At 53.4% G+C, this 18,746-nt stretch overlaps 1 protein-coding gene across 11 annotated transcripts in view; it reads left to right on the top strand.

Annotated features, from left to right (window-relative positions):
- Positions 1 to 18,082, top strand: part of AMBRA1 (autophagy and beclin 1 regulator 1) — a 164,477-nt gene extending 146,395 nt beyond the window's left edge. For 10 of the 11 annotated variants that reach the window (XM_045808699.2, XM_045808697.2, XM_045808695.2 and 7 more), the window contains 4 exons: positions 2,827 to 2,966; positions 9,692 to 9,784; positions 11,081 to 11,274; positions 16,519 to 18,082. In XM_045808699.2, coding sequence (XP_045664655.1) covers positions 2,827 to 2,966; positions 9,692 to 9,784; positions 11,081 to 11,274; positions 16,519 to 17,000 — 909 coding nt within the window. In that variant the 3' untranslated portion in view covers positions 17,001 to 18,082. Of the gene's footprint in view, positions 1 to 2,826; positions 2,967 to 9,691; positions 9,785 to 11,080; positions 11,275 to 12,179; positions 12,281 to 16,518 lie in introns of all 11 variants that reach the window. The other variant, XM_087854789.1, reaches the window with a different exon arrangement.
- The last annotated feature ends 664 nt before the right edge of the window (positions 18,083 to 18,746 follow it).

The raw sequence follows: 18,746 nt of genomic DNA, 5'->3' as shown, positions 1-18,746 counted from the left end.
GGGGGTCTCAGCCTTTAATGACCTCCCCCCAGTCCATCTGACCTTGCCTCACCAGAGCTGGATCATCCGTCATACTGGTCTCTTGAGGGTTTTGTCTCCAGAGTAGGTTCTGGTACTTAGAAGCAAATTCACAGTATTTGCTTGTTAATTCCTCTGCAGCAACTGTAAAAGATAAATTTGTGACATGTGAGAGGTTCATTTGCTTCTTTACTGGTCTGGAACATTTCTAGGAGAGTTCTCTTAGCTTTTCTTTGAGACCTCCATCAAAAAACTCGGTACAACCTTAAAGCATCTGCTTTACTAACGGTGTTATCCCCCTTCTTGCAAGGCTGCTTTCTCCGCCCAGCTCCCTACAGTTATGAATCATTGTGACTTTAGGTGAGACCCCCTTGTGAAGCTTTGTAGCGCTGCCACAGGCCAAAACCAAAGCTCCCCTCGTCCAACCCCCTGAGATTAACACATCCCTCAACCCTGGGTGTCCCCCCACTGCCACCTACCCTTGGGGCGAAGGAAAATTAAAAAGTCAGTGACTCTAGTCACAGTGGTTAGATCCCAGCCACTTTGTTCTCTGAGTGTATCTACCAACTCATATTTAACCATATAACCTATAGAGACAGAAATCATTGATTTCTCTTCTGGGAAGGAAAACGTCTGTGAGAAAGGGTAAAGGCACCACACCCCGTCCCCCGATTTGAAGGAAAAGGGTTGATTAGGTGCACAGGGCAAAGGCAGATATTGCCATTTCATGGAGAGTCTGTCTTTGAGGCTGGTAGAGAGTAGCAGTCGTAGCCGTAGGTTGAAGGTGCCTCCCAGATACGTCTAGGCAGGGAAGAGATGATCCGACGTCCAAGCAGCCAGGTTGTACATGACTAGTTCAGACATTCCTAAACTCCACTGGGCTCTTTTTTAGTAGTCTCCTCAGTTAGACCAAAGACTCTTGCTCATTCTTACATTTGGAGTTGAGTCAGAAAGGGAGGGTATAGGAGGTTCTTAAAGTAGCAGCCGTGGGGCAGTCTTACGCCTCAAAACAGAGCCAATTCCTTATTTGTAAGAGACCCATTCAACCTCAGGACCATAGCAGGGCCGTTCTGGCAGGGTGCCACTGGTGGCCCGGGCACATTTGTCAGCACCACAAAGCCTGGGAGATTCTTCACAACAGGATTCTCTGTGTATGTGTCAGTATGTTGAGTACTTGTGCTGTTTGCTCTCCTCTCCGTTTAGAGCCCGTCCTGGTGCAGGCCTTTCAGGTAGACACCCAAGACACGTGAACAAGCATTCCCACATCCGGGCCTTATCACGCCATTTGTGTACGTGCAGCAGACCCCTTAGCTCAATTTGTACTTCCTTTTTTTTCTTTTCTTTTTTTCTTTTTTCTTTAAATCTCTCATCAGGATAATTTGAAAAGTCATAATTATTATACCGCCCTAAATTCATTTTTGAGTATTACTTTCTAAACCACATCTCATGTGGTCTTCCATTTTTTTTCCTTCATTGGGGGGCAGGGAAAGGCAGATGTAGTTCATCCCTGTTTTATAGATTAAAACCTGAAGAGGCTGAAAGGGAAAACATTGACTAAAACTCCAATTTATAGATTCTTGGTTTCATGCTTTTCATAGATCCTAATGACGTTTTTTGAAGCCCCAGATGCAGATTCCTAGTAATGATCGTGACAGTTACCATCTATGAGCTTGCACTGTGCTAGGCGTTTTCTACACATCATGTCTTTTCATCTCTCCAATTATTTGGATGTTGGTGTGTGTCTCTTTTTTTTTAAGTAGGCTCCATGCCCAAAGTGGAGCCTAGTGTGGGGCTTGACCTCACGACCTTGAGCTGAGATCAAGAGTCAGATGCTTAACTGACTGAGCCACGGAGCTGCCCCAAGTGCTGTCTCTTTTTAAACTGAGATCTGGAAAAGTCGCTATTCTAGAGAAGTGATGTCAGGACTCCAACCCAGGGCTTTCTAACTCAAAAGAAAGTCCCCATCCCTCATTCTCCCACTGCCCTGCCCCTGTCTCTGACTAAAGTTGCTGTGGAATATTGTGCAGCTCAGTGGCCAGAGAGATTGGAGGCTCTCTTTCACCTCTGATTCAAACCCTAGCCACAGCTAAGCTGCCTCCTGAGAAAACAGTAGCTTTGGAAATAAGCCAACTATTGAAAGGGGACTCTCTCCCTTGGAGAAATGGAAACGATCTATTTAATGGTGATTTATATAAGCTAGAAAGGAATCACGTACCTATGTGTTCACGAGCCCCCTCTCCCCTGCTTCCTACATCTCAGTGCACCTTTTAGGTTTCCTTAACAATAGCAGTTTTAACATTGCTTTTAATTAGATGAATTAAGAATGTTCTCTGGTGTTATCACCCCCTCCCGCCCCCCTATCACCTTCAATTCCCCATTGCTGTGAGAGCTGTGATTTCCATGGTAACAGGACTCCCAGTTGAGGTTGGCTCTCACTGGTTTGTCTGGTCAGGGGAAAGTTAGGGGCAGGCCTTCCTGGTGAGTGGAGTTCTGACTGCCTTTCCAGAGGGCTGCCTTAAAACCAGGAAATAAAAGGAGCTAAAAGGCTGTAAGGAGAGCATGAGCAAGCTTCCTGCAGAAAAAGTCCAGGTGTGCCCCTAGTCTTGCTCGAGAGAGTTCTAGCCTTCCTCCTAAGGTAAGAGGGCCCCAGCCTCCCCCTGCTACCCCAGGTTCGCCAGTATGTGTAAGAGGCCTTTTTTCCTCCCTGTGGTTAACTTGCTTCCAGCCATAAAAGGGACTTTGTTATTCTCGGTAACAAATTGTTTCTCCTCGAATTCTCTTTTCTTCCCTCTTTTTTCCCCCACCCAGAGAGTTTTCAACGTCCTTTACCCCATGCCTGCCGACCAGCGGAGACATGTCAGCATCAACTCTGCCCGTTGGCTGCCCGAGCCAGGGCTTGGGCTGGCCTATGGTACCAACAAAGGAGACCTGGTGATCTGCCGACCAGAGTGAGTGGCCCAGGGTGGGTGGCAGCATGGGCGGGAGGGGGTCATCCAGGCTGAGGACGGGAGTAACTGGCATCATCTGTGGGTCTGGCCGTGAGGTGGGGTCTTGTAGATGGGAAATCGAAGTTCTGCTAGAACCTGCCTCATTCTCTGCATCACTCCGTAAAGGGCCCTATTCACTTAGGGTTGCTAGGGTTAGCTCTCCGTCCCAGAAATCTTCAAAAGCCTGGTTTAGTTGTTATGTCTTCTTAAATCTAAGGCAGTATTTTTTTCCTTTGTTTTCTCTTGTTCCCTGGTTCCCTAGTGATAGTAAAGTTTCCCTGCAGGCAAAAGCATAGATATCAAAGGTTCTTTTCCAAACGCTTTTTGAAAAATTCAACAGGTGGTCTTGGGTTTGTGTAAATGTCACAGACATAACTTAAGAAATAAAATTGGAAATAGAGTATTGTTAAAGCCCTAATTTGTCAGGCCACTGATCTCTAGCAGCCTGGCTCTGTGTCCTGCCTGTTTTCCTTTCTGCTTGTGCTTCATAACAGTGAAGGCAGATTGAAAAGCTCCATTTAAAATCAAAATGCTTATTATCTGGTCTGGAAGTAATGGGTGGGTGGGGACAGGGAACCAAAGGACTTCTGTCATAGGTTCTGATGACACCCCTGCCCCTTCCCCTGGTGTTTTGGAGGATAGAGGTCTGTTCTTTCACTGGAGACCCTGGGAGTCAGCCAGGTCTGTCATCAATTTCCAGACCCAGCCAGGTGGGGTGCGTGAAGCTCTGTGCTTCAGTGAGGATCAGGCTGATTGCTGCGTGGGCCGCCGCAGGCTTCCAGCCGACTAAATGCCACTTCTGCCTCCAGGCCGTCCTAATGCTGTCCTTCACTTGGTGTGGAGTCTTCTCCAGGGGTGTTCTGCAGATCACAGAGCATGGTGTGACTGGTCTGGTAGGGTCTCTAGCTATTGGAAGTGTCTGCGTTGCCTTTTGATGGGGCCTTTGGTGATTTTTCCTAGGGTGTGTATTTGGGTCAGTTCTGGTGCCTGGTAGGTGACTGGTGACTGAGCTCTTGTCAGCTGAGCTGGGTCAGTGGCTCAGGAGAAAGGAAACCCAATTCTAAGGGCAGCTCTTTCATTCTATCCTGCATTTTTGGAGCCCTTCCCAAAGAGAGGCTGCCGTCAGAGACTGCGGTTCTGTCAGCCGCACTCTCCTCAGGCTCTGTGTCCAGAGGGCCCCTCTCACTAGCTCCTCAGTGCCTTTCCAGAAGCAAACCTGCCTCTTTGATGACTGTGCCACTGTTAGTCCTGGTGTGGGATCCGTCCATTTCTGCCTCCCCCTGGCCTGACCATAGTCCTGGGGTCAGTCTGCTCTGAACTCTTTCTTTTTCCCCAGAGCACATGAGACTGATTATCTTATCTCACCCTCTTAGGAGTTCATAAGAGGCCTCTGATGGCATCTTTTCCAAAACTGGCACAGAATTCTGGACCATAATTTCATTCTTAACCAACACTGTAGTCACAGGCCTTTCTTTCCCTGTCTCTCCAAGACATCCCTCCTCAACGTTATTGTCTTATCTGTAGCTCCAGCCAAACTCCCAACCCCTAGCCTTGTAAGAGTGACCTGCTCTGACAGAGGCAGGATCTCTACCTCCAGTTCATTGTGGTCCCACAAAAGCTTTTATGTCTGTAACCCCGGCCTCCACACTCGGTGTGAGTCACAGACACCTCAGCCAAACATGAAGCTGGCTTTGGCCTCTCTTCTCTCTTTTCTCCCCACATGTTGTTTTCAACATCCAGCATCAGCAGGCTGGAGCCATGCTGGACTGCCTGGGGAGTGTAGCTGCAGGAACCCAGGCCTCTTCCTCACCGAGCAAGGGGGCACTAGCATTGGACGCCACGAACAGTGGCCCACCTCACCCCAAGGTGTGTTGGCCCGAGAGAGAGCTAGCTTGGCCGGCCTGTGTGGGGTTGCTGTTTCTCTTGAATTCTTGGGTCATTCTGGCAAATGCCCCATGTCTTAGGGCTATATATTTGAGGGAACTGTATAAATTAAGACAGACATGACTTTGTCCTAAGTTGTTCGGAGCTTCTCCGCTTCTCAGTCCCCTTCATATCTGTGGTATTTGGCTTCAGTATTCAGGTAAAGACGGGAAGACTCACCCAGGCCTCCCAAAGGATCAGTGGCAGAATTAGGCTTCCTGACTTGCCAGTTTTGAGCTCTTTCCTACAGTTGGTTTTTTAACCTTTTTTCTATCATGAATAACTGTAAAATTCTGATGGAAACCATATACGCTCTTCCACAGAAAAATACACCACAAGAACACCCATATAATTTCATAGCTCCCTTAAGACCGCAGGTGAAGAATGCAGCTCTAGATCACTTTGAGGCATGTCAGCGGGCCAGGTGATTGACACAGAGGGAAATGAGAGAGGAGAAGCGAGAATGTTCACGTCTTTTGAACAGTCTGTGGTCAGTCTCTGGCCTAGAACAAGGAGAACAAACGAATAGGGCAGTAGGAGCTCGGGATTGTCGTCTCTCTGGTGGGCAGCTGCCTGAGGCTCAGCGCCCTTCCCCTTGTGACAGAGCTCCGGCACACCTGTTCCCCAGGGTACGGCAGCCGGCCGGCCAGGCCGGGGTTACAGCCCTCCCTCTGGAACAGGTGGTTGTCTGCCTTTGTCCACAGACACAGGCAGTGGCACCCGCTTTGTGCCCTCAGTCTGCCTCTTGATTTCTCCTCCATTGTCGTAGCTTCCACACTCTCTCCAAGCACAAAGACAGAGGTCACAAGCCCGTTGGGCATCTCTTGGTGGCACTAAAACCCCATTGACAGTAGAACAAGGCCTCAGGAAATACTCCCATCGCTCCAGGGCAAGAAATTCTGATGACAGGTGAAGAGATGAACAACTGGCCTCGTAGCCCATGTATGGAGCCATTAGGGTGGCTGATAGCCTGGTCACCCCACCCTTCCTAGCAGTGAGGCACTCCTTTCTCCTTGGCTTTGCTCCCCCACCCGCCACTCCTCCCAAGCTGCTGCTGTGCCTCTGGCTGACTGCCAGCCCAGCCAACACCCCCACCGATAACCATAGTGGGAGTGAAGTACCAGATTGATGTGAGGGGGTGCTTGCTCACTTCCGGCTTCATAGATCAGCCATACAAATGGGGGGGAGGTGTTGCTGGGAAGACCACCGCTTCACACAGTCAGCTCTGAAGACAGAATTGAGGGACTCATGCCAGAAGAAACTAGGCCAGGACTGTGGGGCATCTGGCCCCCCGGCTGAGTGTGGGACCCCTGACAAGGCCTCTCCCTTAAGAGGAAGCTACCGCTGTAAACAGTGATTGCAGTCAAGCATCACTGACCAAGGAAGGTAAAGGCACACCCCTGAATCAAAAGGGGAGCTACCTACAGAGACTTCATCTTTGCGGCTGTCCCACAAGAGCCAGTGCCAACTTTTTCCCGCGTTGCAGAGACAGCGGGGCTAAATGCCTGTCCTTCTTTCCAAAGAGACAGCCGTGTAAGTGATAGATGAAAGAAGAATGTTCTCAAAGGCAGTATTCCCTAGAAGTTCAGGGGCGCCTGCCTGGCTGAGTCAGTGGAGCGTGCAGCTCTTGATCTCGGGGTTGTGAATTTGAGCCCCATGTTGGGTGTAGAGATTACTTAAAAATAAAATCTTTAAAAAAAAGTTGAGTTCAGAGCCATAATCTGCATGAGAGTGTGGTCGCCACTGAGAAAGCCAGGCCGGCTCCTAGCTATGTTCAGGGAGCCCAGAAGGTCCCACCTGTGAGGGAGTCACTGAGCCCAACCCAGAAGCACAGCTTACAGATGCTGCTGAAGGAAGACCGGGATGAAGAGGAAGTCAGTCCCTTTGAAAAGGCTGACCGTGCTCGGGCTTTCCCCGCTTCCTCATCCCTTTGTGTGTTTGCCTGACTTCCAGGAAGAACCTGGAGCCAATGGTGACTCACTGATCCTTACTAAGACCCAAGGAGAAAGGAGATGGTTGAGAGCATTCTTCAGCTTGTAGACGGAAATCAGTGATACTGGCTATTGAAGGCTTGGAGTTTCAGTAGGGAGGGTGTCTTCAGCTCTGATCCTTGGTCCAGTACCTAGAATTTTAATCAAACTTTCAAAAATATGAGCTTGTTGTAGTCAGGGTGCTCTGACTGCAGAAAGTAGAGCAGGTCCGGGCTCCCGTAGACTTGCTGGTGGGGGGCAGAAAGGATGGGGAGGCTGGAGCAGCACATCTGCCAGTCTCCGTTGTCTCTTTTGGCTTGGCCGTCGACCTCATCACTGAATGTCCCGACTCTGCAGCTCTGAGCTGACGATGCATGCTGCCAGGTGGAAAGTGTTTGAGGGGACCCTTTGACCATCAGCATCACACTGACAGTCCCAGCCCAGAGAGTGGGCCTTCAGGTGGCCTGTCTTCTGAGACCAGAAGGAAGGTTCCTGGTCGTGCAGTGCATGGCTCAGTGTAGGTCTAGTGTGGACAGTTTGTTGTCACTAACCAGCCCTGGCTAGCAGGAATTACAGAGGAAGGATTTGGCAGGGCCCCAGATGGTACTGCCACCTGTCAATAAATCTTGACAAGTTTGTAAATCAGAGGCTCCCTGGCAGCTGGCTTCATATGGGGCCTCATGCAGCCAGGATTTGCTCAGCAAAAGCTGCAGTGATGGCTTTGTTTTTGGAGGCCTCTGCTGTCGCTCTCTGGCCATTTGCCTCTTCCCTCGTGAAAGGTCCTCTCCTTTCACCCGTGCCCTGCAGTGCCGCTGCTCTTCTCAGACGACGCCCACAAAAATAGCTGAATGCTCTGAAGAGGAAGGAGCTGCTCCTTTTTAAAGGGATGGTCTGAAGAAGATCACACCAAATTCCCAGCCCTGCGGGCCCCCGGCATAGCCAAGAGCAGTTAGACCAGAGCAGGGAAGGAAGAGCACCTGCATTTGGCTGCGGCTCTTTCCCTCCAAAGATGCTCATGTGCCCTCAGGTGAAGCCCAGTCCCCAGAATCTTCATGACCCTCGAGAGACAGACGAGGGGCTCTGGCTAGGCCTGTTCCCTCTCACCTGCAGTAGCATGGCCTCCTGACACATGGTCCCTCGTCATCCAGGCCCTGTCAGGTGCCCATCCTGGCTAATCCCGATATCGCTCCCCCTACAGCTGGCCTTTTCCTCGTGACCCATTAGCTTTGAGTTCTCTGCTCTTTGTTGAAGAAGTTCTGCCATTAAAGGAAGATGGCCAAGACCTCTAGGTAGAAGAGTTGGCTTTTGTCAGAGCTTGTCTTAGCTCGGGCAGCCATTGCAGAACACCACAGACGGGGGTCCTAACCAACGGAAATTTACATCCTCACAGTTCAGGAGGCTGGAAGTCTGAGAGCAGCAGCCGGCAGGGTGGGGTTCTGGTGAGGGCTGTCTTCTCACTGTGTCCTCACGTGGTGAAGAAAGAGATCTCTTTCTTACTCTTCTTCTTCTTTCTGAGATTTTGTTTTTAAATAATCTCTACATCCAACATGGGGCTCACACTTTACAACCCCAAGATTAGGAGTTGCACGCCCCACTGACTGAGCCAGCCAGGTGCCCCACTTGCTTACTCCTCTTACAAAGCCTCAGTCCTTTTGGGTTAGAGCCCCACCCTTACGGCCTCATTTAACCTTAATTACCTCCTAAAGACCCTCTCTCCAGCTGCAGTCACGCTGGGGGAGGGGGATACAGTTCGGTCCGTGGCACAGCTCTTCAAGCACGGGTGCACGCCCCATCCCATTTAGGAGCAGAGCCGGTTGTTTTTAATATCTCTTAACAGTCTCCAAAAGGACCCCAGTTTTCTTTTTGTTTTTAAGTGAGGTCTGTGCCCAACGTGGGCCTCAAACTCACGACCCCGAGGTCAAGAGTCGCGTGCTCTGCGACGGAGCTGGCCAGGTGCCCCAGGGACACCAGAGTTCTGATGGGCTCAGACACGTCTTGCCCATCTCCTGTCCCCACCTTCACTAACAGCACCCCACGCTCAACCACGGTGACTGCTAGGTAACACCTCTTCCAAGAAGGAGTTCTTGAAAGCAAAGCAGTCTGTGTAACAGGACTGCTGCCCGGGGTGGCAGGTCACTGTAGAAACATGAGAAGCTACTGCTTCCCTTCTGGTAGTGGTGCCCATGTGAGATTCGAAGAAATGGCCTGATGGTCCATTACAGGGAAAGGAGGAAGCAGGGCAAGGTTGGCAGCGGGAGAACTGGACAGATAGAATGGTAAGGGGCCTCATTTTCCTATCTTCCTACCCCACGGCAGCAGGGAAGACCCAGTGGCAAGAGCCTGCACTTTCTCCGTTTTGGAGCATGAAGCCCATACTTTAGGCAGGGCTGTCTGTAGCACCCTGTCTCTCCAGGCCTCCCCACCTCTCAGTTGCCATCTTAGCTCCTTTCTTTGTGTCTGCAGAACACTCAGCCCACTGTTCACATATGGGCTGGCTATTTTTCAGCTATCTCTTAGGCCCAAGGAGGAGCTGGTTAGGCATTGTTCAGAGGAAGAAAGAGGCTAAAAACCCACCACTACAGATAGTTGGGCTGTTGGAGAGTCATCTGCATTGCTCCAGTACTAAGCATCCTGGTGGGAATCTCTAGGCCTGCTCTCAGCTCAGCCCCATGAGAGACTACAGGGGGCTGCCGGGCCACAGTCCACAAAGCCCAGGAGGTGTGAGGAGTTCTGGCCATTCTCCCTCTAATGCTCTCCACCTTTTCTCCTCCACCTTTCCCAATGGATTTTCAGGGCCTTAAACTCTGGTGTTGAGTACTACTGGGACCAGCTCAACGAGACTGTCTTCACGGTCCACTCCGGCAGCAGGAGCAGTGAAAGGCCGGGGTGAGTTTGGGAAGGAGGAGGGCACAGCTGCTGGAGGCCTGTCCCCTTCTTCCTGTTCAGATGGGCTCTCAAGCAGTGCCCTCAGACTGCTCTGGCCTCTCTGGGAGCCTCCCCCCAGCCACAGTGGCTCCTCTTTGATCTGCTTCATGCATTGAGAGCTTTTGCAGCTTCATTTGAGAAAAGGATTCTATGACTAAGAAGGAGAATAAAACCTCTGCTCTTAGAGTCTTGATTGAGAACAAACTAGGACATCCTGTGGCCCTTTCCCATCCTGGCCGTGTGTCTGGGCACCCCGGGGTGGGGCGGGGAAGACAGAGCACTAGGCAGGGTGCTGTCTCTAGGAAGTGTGCTCATGGCCTAAGGAGAATCTGTGGACAGTGCGGCAGGTGGCCAGGGCCTCGGGGACCAAGTTGCTCAGAGCTGTAGCCCAGAGACAGACCCTCCCCAGGGTTCAGTTAGAGAGTAGAAACCTGGTACTGACCCTCTTATCACTTAATTTATTAATGTAGACTGAAACATTCTGACAGAAAGTGCAGTAGTACACCTCAGGCAATCACTGCTTCCTAGAGGAATTACAGGGCACAGCTAGAGGAACAGTCCCCAGAAGCAGCTAGAAATGAGTGGCTGGTGCCTGTCATGGAAGTCCTGGGTTCCCTCTGCTGCCAGGTCTCACTATCCCAAGGGGTCAGTGCCTGGGAAATGCCCAAGGGAAGAGGGGTGCTAGCTTTGGGCCTGGGCCTTACTCATAGGTCAGCTTGTGCTGCCTACCTTCAAGGGTCTGCTGCAGGAAGGCCCTGAAGGAGCCCAGAAGGGCTTTTCCTCTAAAGTGGAGATCCAGGGAAAATGCCAAGAATTTAAACTGAATGTTGTCGGCATATAGTTAGAAGGAAGAAAGCTAACAGAGGAAAGGTCCTTCTGCTGCTGCTCACCCTTTGTCCCACAGATGTCAGCTGGTGGCTTCCTGAATGTAAGTAAGAGTCATAAGGTCAGCCACCTCTACCTCCCCAAAAGGACACTCACTGCCTAAGGGAGTGACGGAACTAGCTGGTTTGCAGAATCGGGTGGTTCTGCAGCCTCCTCTCATTGTCCCCGAGCTTGGCCTGATCTGGAGGAGTTACCTGCCATCAGGGCGGGGGGGGGGGGGGGGAGAGCTGCAGGAGCATAGGGCTTGTCTTTTGAGCCTGCAGGCTCTGATCCAGGGGGCTGTGCCCTGAGGATTGATGGGGAACAAGTGGAACTCTGTGAGGTGTGCTGTCCCAAGCCGTGCCTGACTTCCGTCTGCCTTTCTCTCCCTAGAACCAGCAGAGCTACATGGAGGACAGACAGAGACATGGGTCTGATGAATGCAATTGGGCTGCAGCCCCGGAACCCCACCACCTCCGTGACATCTCAGGGCACCCAAACTCTGGCCCTTCAGCTGCAGAATGCCGAAACACAGACGGAGAGGGAGATACAAGAGCCAGGGACAGCAGCTTCAGGTCCTGGTGAAGGTAAGAGTCACATAATTCTAGAGGGGAAATAGGACTGGGGGTCATCTGACCCCTCCCGGTCCCTTCATAGAGACAGGTGGTGCTGAGACAGGGCCCTCCCCTCTCCGAAGGAGCACCCTCTTACCTGCCTGGGGAATGTTCCCTGGTGGCGTGAGGAGCCTCCTCAGGCAGGAACAGCATTTCCCTGATCTGGGTCACTGTTTCCAGCAGGCTGAGCTGCTCTTACAGCTCTGCTCAGCTCCCACCAAGTCCCCTGACCTCTCTTCTATAAAACTTGGAGGACCCAGGCTGTTCTTCCAGAGAGAGCACGTAGGAAGTGGCCTAGATGGAAAAGACTGCAAGAGAGACTCCATGCTGCAGGCTCTTGTTCTGGGGACAAGCACACCAGGCCTGGGCTTCCAGGACCAGCCCGCAGGGTAGCTTGTCAAGCCGCGACAACACCCGCGGCTCCTTCCATTCCGGCTGCAGCCGGCACACCACCAGGCCTTCCTTCACCTCCGGCAGGTGCAGCTCAGCCAGCCTCAGCCCCGGCTCTGTGCTGGCCTCGCACTTCTGAGAACCAATTAGCACTTCCCAGCGGCAGAGCTCGAGCCACTTTGGAGTCTGTCGGCAGCTGTGTTAAGCAGGTTGTTCTCACTCAGTCACTCTCCTTACCCCCCCACCCCCGTCCCAGCCCCTTGCTGGTCGGAGCTTCAGACAAGCCAGACACACCTGCTTTAGGTCTGTGTTGAGCCATTTGCTCAAGAGCTGTGGTGTGCGGGAGGCAGAGTAACCCCATCCCCCAACACAGTGGCCGCTGTCACCACCACAGCTGGAGATTTTTTAAAAGTTGAGTCCTTTTTTTGGTCTGTGGCCCAGGCCGCGGCCCCGTCTGAGGCCCATGCCTCTTTGTTGGTTCTGGCCAGTTACAGAGACCAGCGCCTCACTCCCTTCCTGTCTCCTGGCCGCAGAGCAGAGCAGGTGGCGGAGGGCGAACTCTTCAGAGGCCGGAGGTGCTCTTCAGCAGGTATAGCCGTCTGGCACTGGAGCGCGGGCAGAGTGGGCTCGGGTCGCTTGCTGCATCTGCCTGGGGCCCTGGGACCTCTGCCTCGAGCTCTGGACCCCAGGCTTTCTCAGCATCGCGGTCCCTTTCAGAGAGCCCCTCACATAGAAGGGGAAAGGCGTGGGTTGTGGGGAGGTATGTCACTGGCCAGCGTCATCTCTCCTGGTGCCAGAGCCTTGTTCTCAGGTGCTTATCACACTGGACCACCAGCCACTCCCGCCACTCTGGTAGCAAGGCAGGGGACCAGGAAGCAAGAATCTCCTTGGGCGCAGACGTGCTCTCTGGCCCACCTTCCTCATCTGGCAGGCAGGTGTCCCAGCTCTGCACACCGCCACCTCCACTCTGACCCCTCCCTCCTTTCACTTGGCTGACCCTTCTCCTGGGCTTAGCTAGAAGGTGGGGCCAGGGCGGGTACCACCTGCGCACCCATACACACCAGAGGCCCGGATGGATTAGTGGGGGAAACGGCTCCGCCTGACTAATTCACGTTCTGGGGCTGCGCCTCCCTTAGCCCTTTCCCCGTCAGCACAGAAGGGTTTCCAGGCTACTCTTCATTTTCTGACTCTATAAAAATTGTATTAAAGTCTCTTCAGCTCTTCCCAGGACTTCCAGGAAGAGCCCTCCACAGGGGGAGTTTGCAAGTGTGCGCTTTTTAGCTTGGCCACCTTCAAAGCTTCCCTACCCCGTCTCTCAGAAAAGGAAGGGAGCGTTCCGTGGGCTCGCTGTTTGCTCCCCACACTGATACAGTGCCTGCCCGGCATACAGTAGGCACTCAGGAAGTTCGTAGAATGAATGGATTGAGTGAAGGCAAAGGCCTACCCCTGAGCTTGGCTGCACCGCACTCCTCTCTGTCTCTGACCCTGGAGAAAGGTTGCTTGGGCCTCTTCTTGTCTGGTGAAGATGAGAGCCCTGCCGCCGTAGCCTGGGCCCCGTGCCAGAGAAAAAGCAAATGTGGAAGGCGAGGGGCTAGAAGGCTGGAGTGTCCCCTGAGGGCAGGAAGGGCATATCCTCCTTCCACTCAGCCTGGCTTCCCTCTTCTGGGCAGTGAAAGCCCCAGAATTAAATGTAGTTACAGGGCATTATGGGAACTTGCTGATCCCATCCTAGCCTCTGCATCCAGAAAGCACCTTAGAACTTGCCAAGGAAAAGATGTCCTGTCAACACTAACTCAGTTTCCCATTTTTCAAAGATAAAGGCTCTTGCTAGGGAAGGAGACAGCAGAATTAACCTCTGTGGCCACCCCTGCTCCTAGAGCTAATAGCTTGAATCCCTGGCCACAGCTGCCTCTTCCCACAGGCTCCAGTGTGTTTTCTTCTTGAAAAATGTGCCAGTGCCTCCAGTGGCTCTTAGCCTTGGCTTGGAGTCCCCGAGAGAGAAGCACAGCTCACAGCTGTGTGAGGAAGCCGTCCATGGGAATAAGTTTAACTTCTTCCGTCTAGTCTCTTTTGAGCACTTGCCTAACACAGTATCAGTCATAAGGTACCATGAATCCAAAGGTATTGCAGAGAGAAGCAGATTCAGAGATGAAGCCATTGTCTCTTCCTTCAAAAGCAAGTCCAGAAAGGAGACAAATGCTTAAGTACTTCTCTAACAGCAGAGGGGTGACATGTGACCAGGTTTCACACACTACCTTAGTCTGGAGCACCTGTAATCAGCCTGGGAGCCCTTTAATTCAGCCACACATTCATGTGACAGACACCAAGTGCAAGACCATGCATTAGACACCAGACCGAAAGATAAATAAAACTTACTCTGAGACCTTTGGGGACTTCCAGCCCAGGAGGGAGATACCCCAGCCACAGATAATCGCACGGACGGATGGGGCACTGCGAGGGCTCGAAGGGAGCAGCCACTCCCGGCTGAGGTCCACAGAAGGCCAGGTGGGAGGGATGGTATTTACATTGACCTTGACATTCCCAGGGTGTCCCCAGTGTGTGTGAGCAGGGACAGGCAGGCACACAGTGTGCCCCGTTGGCTTTGGTAAGGTTATTGGTGCAGGAAGGGAGGATGGTCAGGGAAGTGGCGAGGACCTTACCAGAGAGGGCCCTTAAATGTCAGGCTAAGGAGTCTTGACAACTTTGAGGACTCTTAGAGCTATGGGTTTTAGACGGATTATGGACTTAATTACAACTCAGCAAATCTGAGCTTAATTAGAATGGTAATAGCAGCAGCATGGAGGCTGGGTGGAAAGGGAAGAGGTAAGAAGCAAGAAGACCAGCCAAGAAATACAGCCACAGTCGGGGTGAGAGGTGGCAGAGGCCAGAGCCACGGGTGCAGCTGGAACGGGCAGGAGGGCCTCCCGGAGGACCTGGCTGTGGCACCGCCCATAGGGCCCCAAGGCAGCCCTGTCCTGCCCCTGGAAGTGAGCTTTTGTGAAAAGAGCTGATAGTTCATTAGGCACAGAGCCCAACGCAATGAGCTCCGATGCCAGCAGGCCTCGGGCCAGCCCCTCGCACATCCCAGACCCAGCTGGGGGGGCCCTCAGTGTGCAGAGTTCTTGGAAAGCAGCGGGGGTGGCGGCGAGCACAGAGAGGTCCCCGGGGCTCACAGGGTGGAAGCTGTGCTGGCACTGAGGCCCTAGTTGACCTTTCCTCTTACCCTCGGCCCCACTATTAGAAGGCTTTGCCCCCCTGAGAGAAGTGCTGAGAGCCCTTTGGAGTCTTTTCTTCTGCCCTGGGAGTTGGCACTGAGCTATCTGAGGGGGAAACAGGGAAGGGCAGCCACCTTAGGGGGTGGGGGTGAATGGGTAGCATTGATGGGGAGAAAAGGGGAGAAAAGCAAGCCGCAGGCAAGTGACAATTCAGGTGGAGTCCCCACTGCTTAGTGCTGAAGAGAACCGCCTGACGAAGGCCCATGGCCTGGGGCTGCTAGGCGCTAACAAGGAGGGAAAGATCTAATGGGGCCTTAGACACGCGAAGCTGTGAAACTGGCTGGCTGGAAATCCAGCTCTAACAAGGCAAGCAGAGAAAAGGGACTGGACAGGGAGGGAGCAAAAAAAGTCTTACAAAAATAGCTGTTGACAATAAGTATCCAAAAAAAGAAAAACCCTCACCATCAGCGCCCCCAAATCTGCAAAATCCCAAACTGGCCAGCAAGTAGCTGAAGGAAATAAATTGATAGGTAGTGCCAGCCCTGGCAGCCTGGGGGCCTTGATTGTAGTTGCCCACTGGCTTGGGGCAGCCAGGGAACTGAGTACAGGCAGAGGGAGGGGCCCTCAGGACGGAACCCCACTCCTAGACCCCAGGTTAATCACCATAGCCGCCACCAAGTGCCCACCGTGCCCATTATCCCATTTCCTCGGCCCGGCACTGTGCAAGGTGGATGTTAAGGGACTTGTCCAAGGTCACACAGCTAGTGAGTGCAGAACGGATTTGAGCCAGAGCCGCCTCTGCTCCCACACAAGGGGAGTGGGAATGGCCAGGCCTTTGGGGAAGGAACAGAACCTTCTCTTCCCTCCCTGAAGATGTGGGCTGAAGCCTCAGGCCTGGGCAGTTGGCTGTCTCCAGGGAAGGATGAAGGTATCAGGCATCCAGCCCAACCCAAGGAGAACGGTAAATGGGAAACAGCTTGGGAAAGCTGGTGGTTTTGGAAAGACGAAGAGAGGAGACAGAATGCCTTCTAGGGAACAGTTAAAAATCTAGTCTTCCTCGTGGGCTTTTAGGAAGTAAACAGAATAACACTGAGAGAAGACAGCACAGCTTTGAAACGAGGCAGAGTGGACTATTTGCCTTTGGGCCACACGCTGTGGGTTGCCCTCTCTTTCCACAGACCAGGCAGCACGCCCTCTCTCTGGGCCGGGTCCCCCAGGTACCCGGTCAGGGAGAGGGCAAACAAAGCAAGCCATCTGTGTCCACCCTGGCCACGTTCGTTCATGTAGTGACTAGCCTGCCACTTGTGCCAGAAGGGTCGAAGCCAAATGCCTGCCTTCTTGTCCAGCTCTGCCTCTTAACTGGCTGAGTGGCCTTCTCCACCTTGTGCCATCCTCAGCCTCAGTTTCCCCACCAATAGAAGAGAAATGGGAATTATGACCCTTTGGGGAGTCTTGTCTAGCTTTCAAGTGTCTGATTCTCCGAAGGAGGGAATTGGATTCTTCTCGTTTCTGCTTTTGGCAGAGAATCCCCTATCTTCTCACGGTGGCCTGCCTGCCTCAGTGGCCCTGGTCAGCCACGAACTCCCTCTGTCCTTTGCTTCCTACCTTCCAGGCGAGGGCTCGGAGTCTGGTGCGAGCGGGGAAGACGCCCTCAGCAGGATCCAGCGGCTGATGGCGGAAGGGGGCATGACGGCCGTGGTGCAGCGGGAGCAGAGCACCACCATGGCCTCCATGGGCGGCTTCGGCAACAGCATCATTGTCAGCCACCGCATCCACCGCGGCTCCCAGACCGGCGCTGAGCCCACAGCTGCCCGCGCCTCCTCTCCCCGGCCCTCTGCCTCTCGGGGACTGCTCCCGGAGCCTGGGCAGCTGGCAGAGCGGGGCCTGAGCCCCCGGACAGCCTCCTGGGACCAGCCTGGCGCCCCCGCGCGGGAGCCGTCCCTGCCGCCTTCCTCCCCTGTCCCCGCCCCCCTCCCCGGCACCGAAGGACCAACCCTGCACTGCGACCTGACCAATAACAACCACCTTGCCGATGGCGGTGGCAGCGGCAGGGGGGAAGCTGCAGGCCCCAGCAGGGAGCCCCGGAACAGGTAGAGACACATGTGTGCACTGGTGCTTCCCCCTCGAACCGCTGAGCAGAAACCGGACCTCACAGCTGACTGGGAACTGTACACGCGGAAGAGCTGCGGGCTGCATCAGGGAACAGGAGCAAGAGGGTGGGGGGTCGAGTGAAGTCAGAGGCAGTGGGCTTGAGGCAGTCAAATGGGCAAGGCTTGCCTCAGGGGACTAGAACCTTCCAGGATCTGGAGCCCAGGGGAGCCATACTGCTGTGCTCTGTGTGAATGGAGGAGGAAGTGGGTATCCCTGACATGAACCCCCCTTTCTCGTGGAAACATGGCTTAAGAGACTCACCCCTGGGCAGAGAGCCCCAGAAGGGTGAACTGTCTTCCAGATCTGGGCCAAACCATCCGGGACAGTGGCCAGTGGGGCAGCTTTGCCCTGTCCCCCTGTTGCATGGGCAGAGCCACTAGGAGCCCAAGAGCAGGAGGAGCAGCCTGGCCCCCAGGAACCACCTCCATCTCTGAGCCTTCCAGAGCTTTAGCCTCTATCATCTTACCCCACAGAGACCACAGTCAGGGGTCAGGCCAGGCTCCCAGATTCCTGAAGATAGGGACTTTCTGCACTTACAAATGGGGGGACAACCGTGGAGTGAAGGGGGCAGCCTGCTTGCCTGATACAGGATGGGGTCAAGGGATGGTGGGCAGGTCCTCACTCAGGAGTGGGGGGTGTAGGCTGGCCAGCCCCCGGGGCTTGTCCACCAAGCTCCTCTCCCCCTGCCCCCCCCCCGGCCCCCAGAGCAGCACCTGTGGGTGGCAGTGTTATGTGAGCCCAGGCCAAAGCCAGCCCCAGGCTGGGGGAGGGGGTGAGACTCCAGGTCAGTGTGTGAGGTCTCGGTCTGTGACTTAAGGTGTTGCATGTGGAATCTTGAACTGTACGTGTAGTTTCTAGTGGAGAAATCAAGGCTCTGATTATTTTGTTTTTAGTATGAAAATGTGATTTCTTTTCTCTTTGTAACTCATCATAGAAACATTGTGGTGGGAGGAGAGGGGATAGTCTGACTGCTAATGAGGGAAACACCAAAGATCTACATCATTAAAATGATGACATGCCCCTCACCAGGCTCCTCTCTGTTTGTTTCCATGGAGGATGGAGGAGGGGGTGGTGATGGGGGGGCGGGGGGAGGGGGGTCATTGAACTAAGCGGGGCCCGGGTTCTGTCAGGCACTGTTTCTAGTGCTGCTGTCCTATGTGGGGAGCCCTGTCTGTTGCTTCAGCAGAAGAAGCCGGTCAGGTACGGGCCGCCACGTGTGCTTCATACCTGGTCTCTGTGCCCCGCGACCTCCTGCTTCCCCAGGCCCGCTAAGGATTGGGGCAGCCTTAACAGTGACAGGTGGGTAGGTAGGAATGACGGAAAGTCAATCATCCTGATTGCTTCCTACCCAGGACTGTGGGTCTGGAGTGAAGATGTGACTGTGGCCAAAAAGCTGGATCTTCTCTAGTCCCTGAAACCACCCATCATGGGTGTCTGCGCTGGCCAGGCAGGGAGCTTGGTCTTGTCTACAGGCATCCCTCAAAGATGCCCTTTGCTGGCTGCTCAGGCTCCCCCTTACTTTGTGCCCTAATACAGTGGCTGAAGGGTCTGCTGTAGGCCCTCCTGTGGGTCACTTTGAGTTTCAAGCCAGTTAGAAAGTGGGAGAAGGATATTTGCCCCAACTCTTACGGAAGTATACAAGAAAAACAGAGCCATCCCAGGGATTTTTGCCAGCAACAGCAATTTTTT

Source organism: Ursus americanus, chromosome 24 (assembly GCF_024610735.1).
Source record: "Ursus americanus isolate L20-20 chromosome 24, mUrsAme1.1.p, whole genome shotgun sequence".
In the NCBI taxonomy this organism is placed as follows: Eukaryota; Metazoa; Chordata; class Mammalia; order Carnivora; family Ursidae; genus Ursus; species Ursus americanus.
Note: the sequence above shows the minus strand (reverse complement) of the source record. Positions and strands in the feature narration are given on the sequence as shown.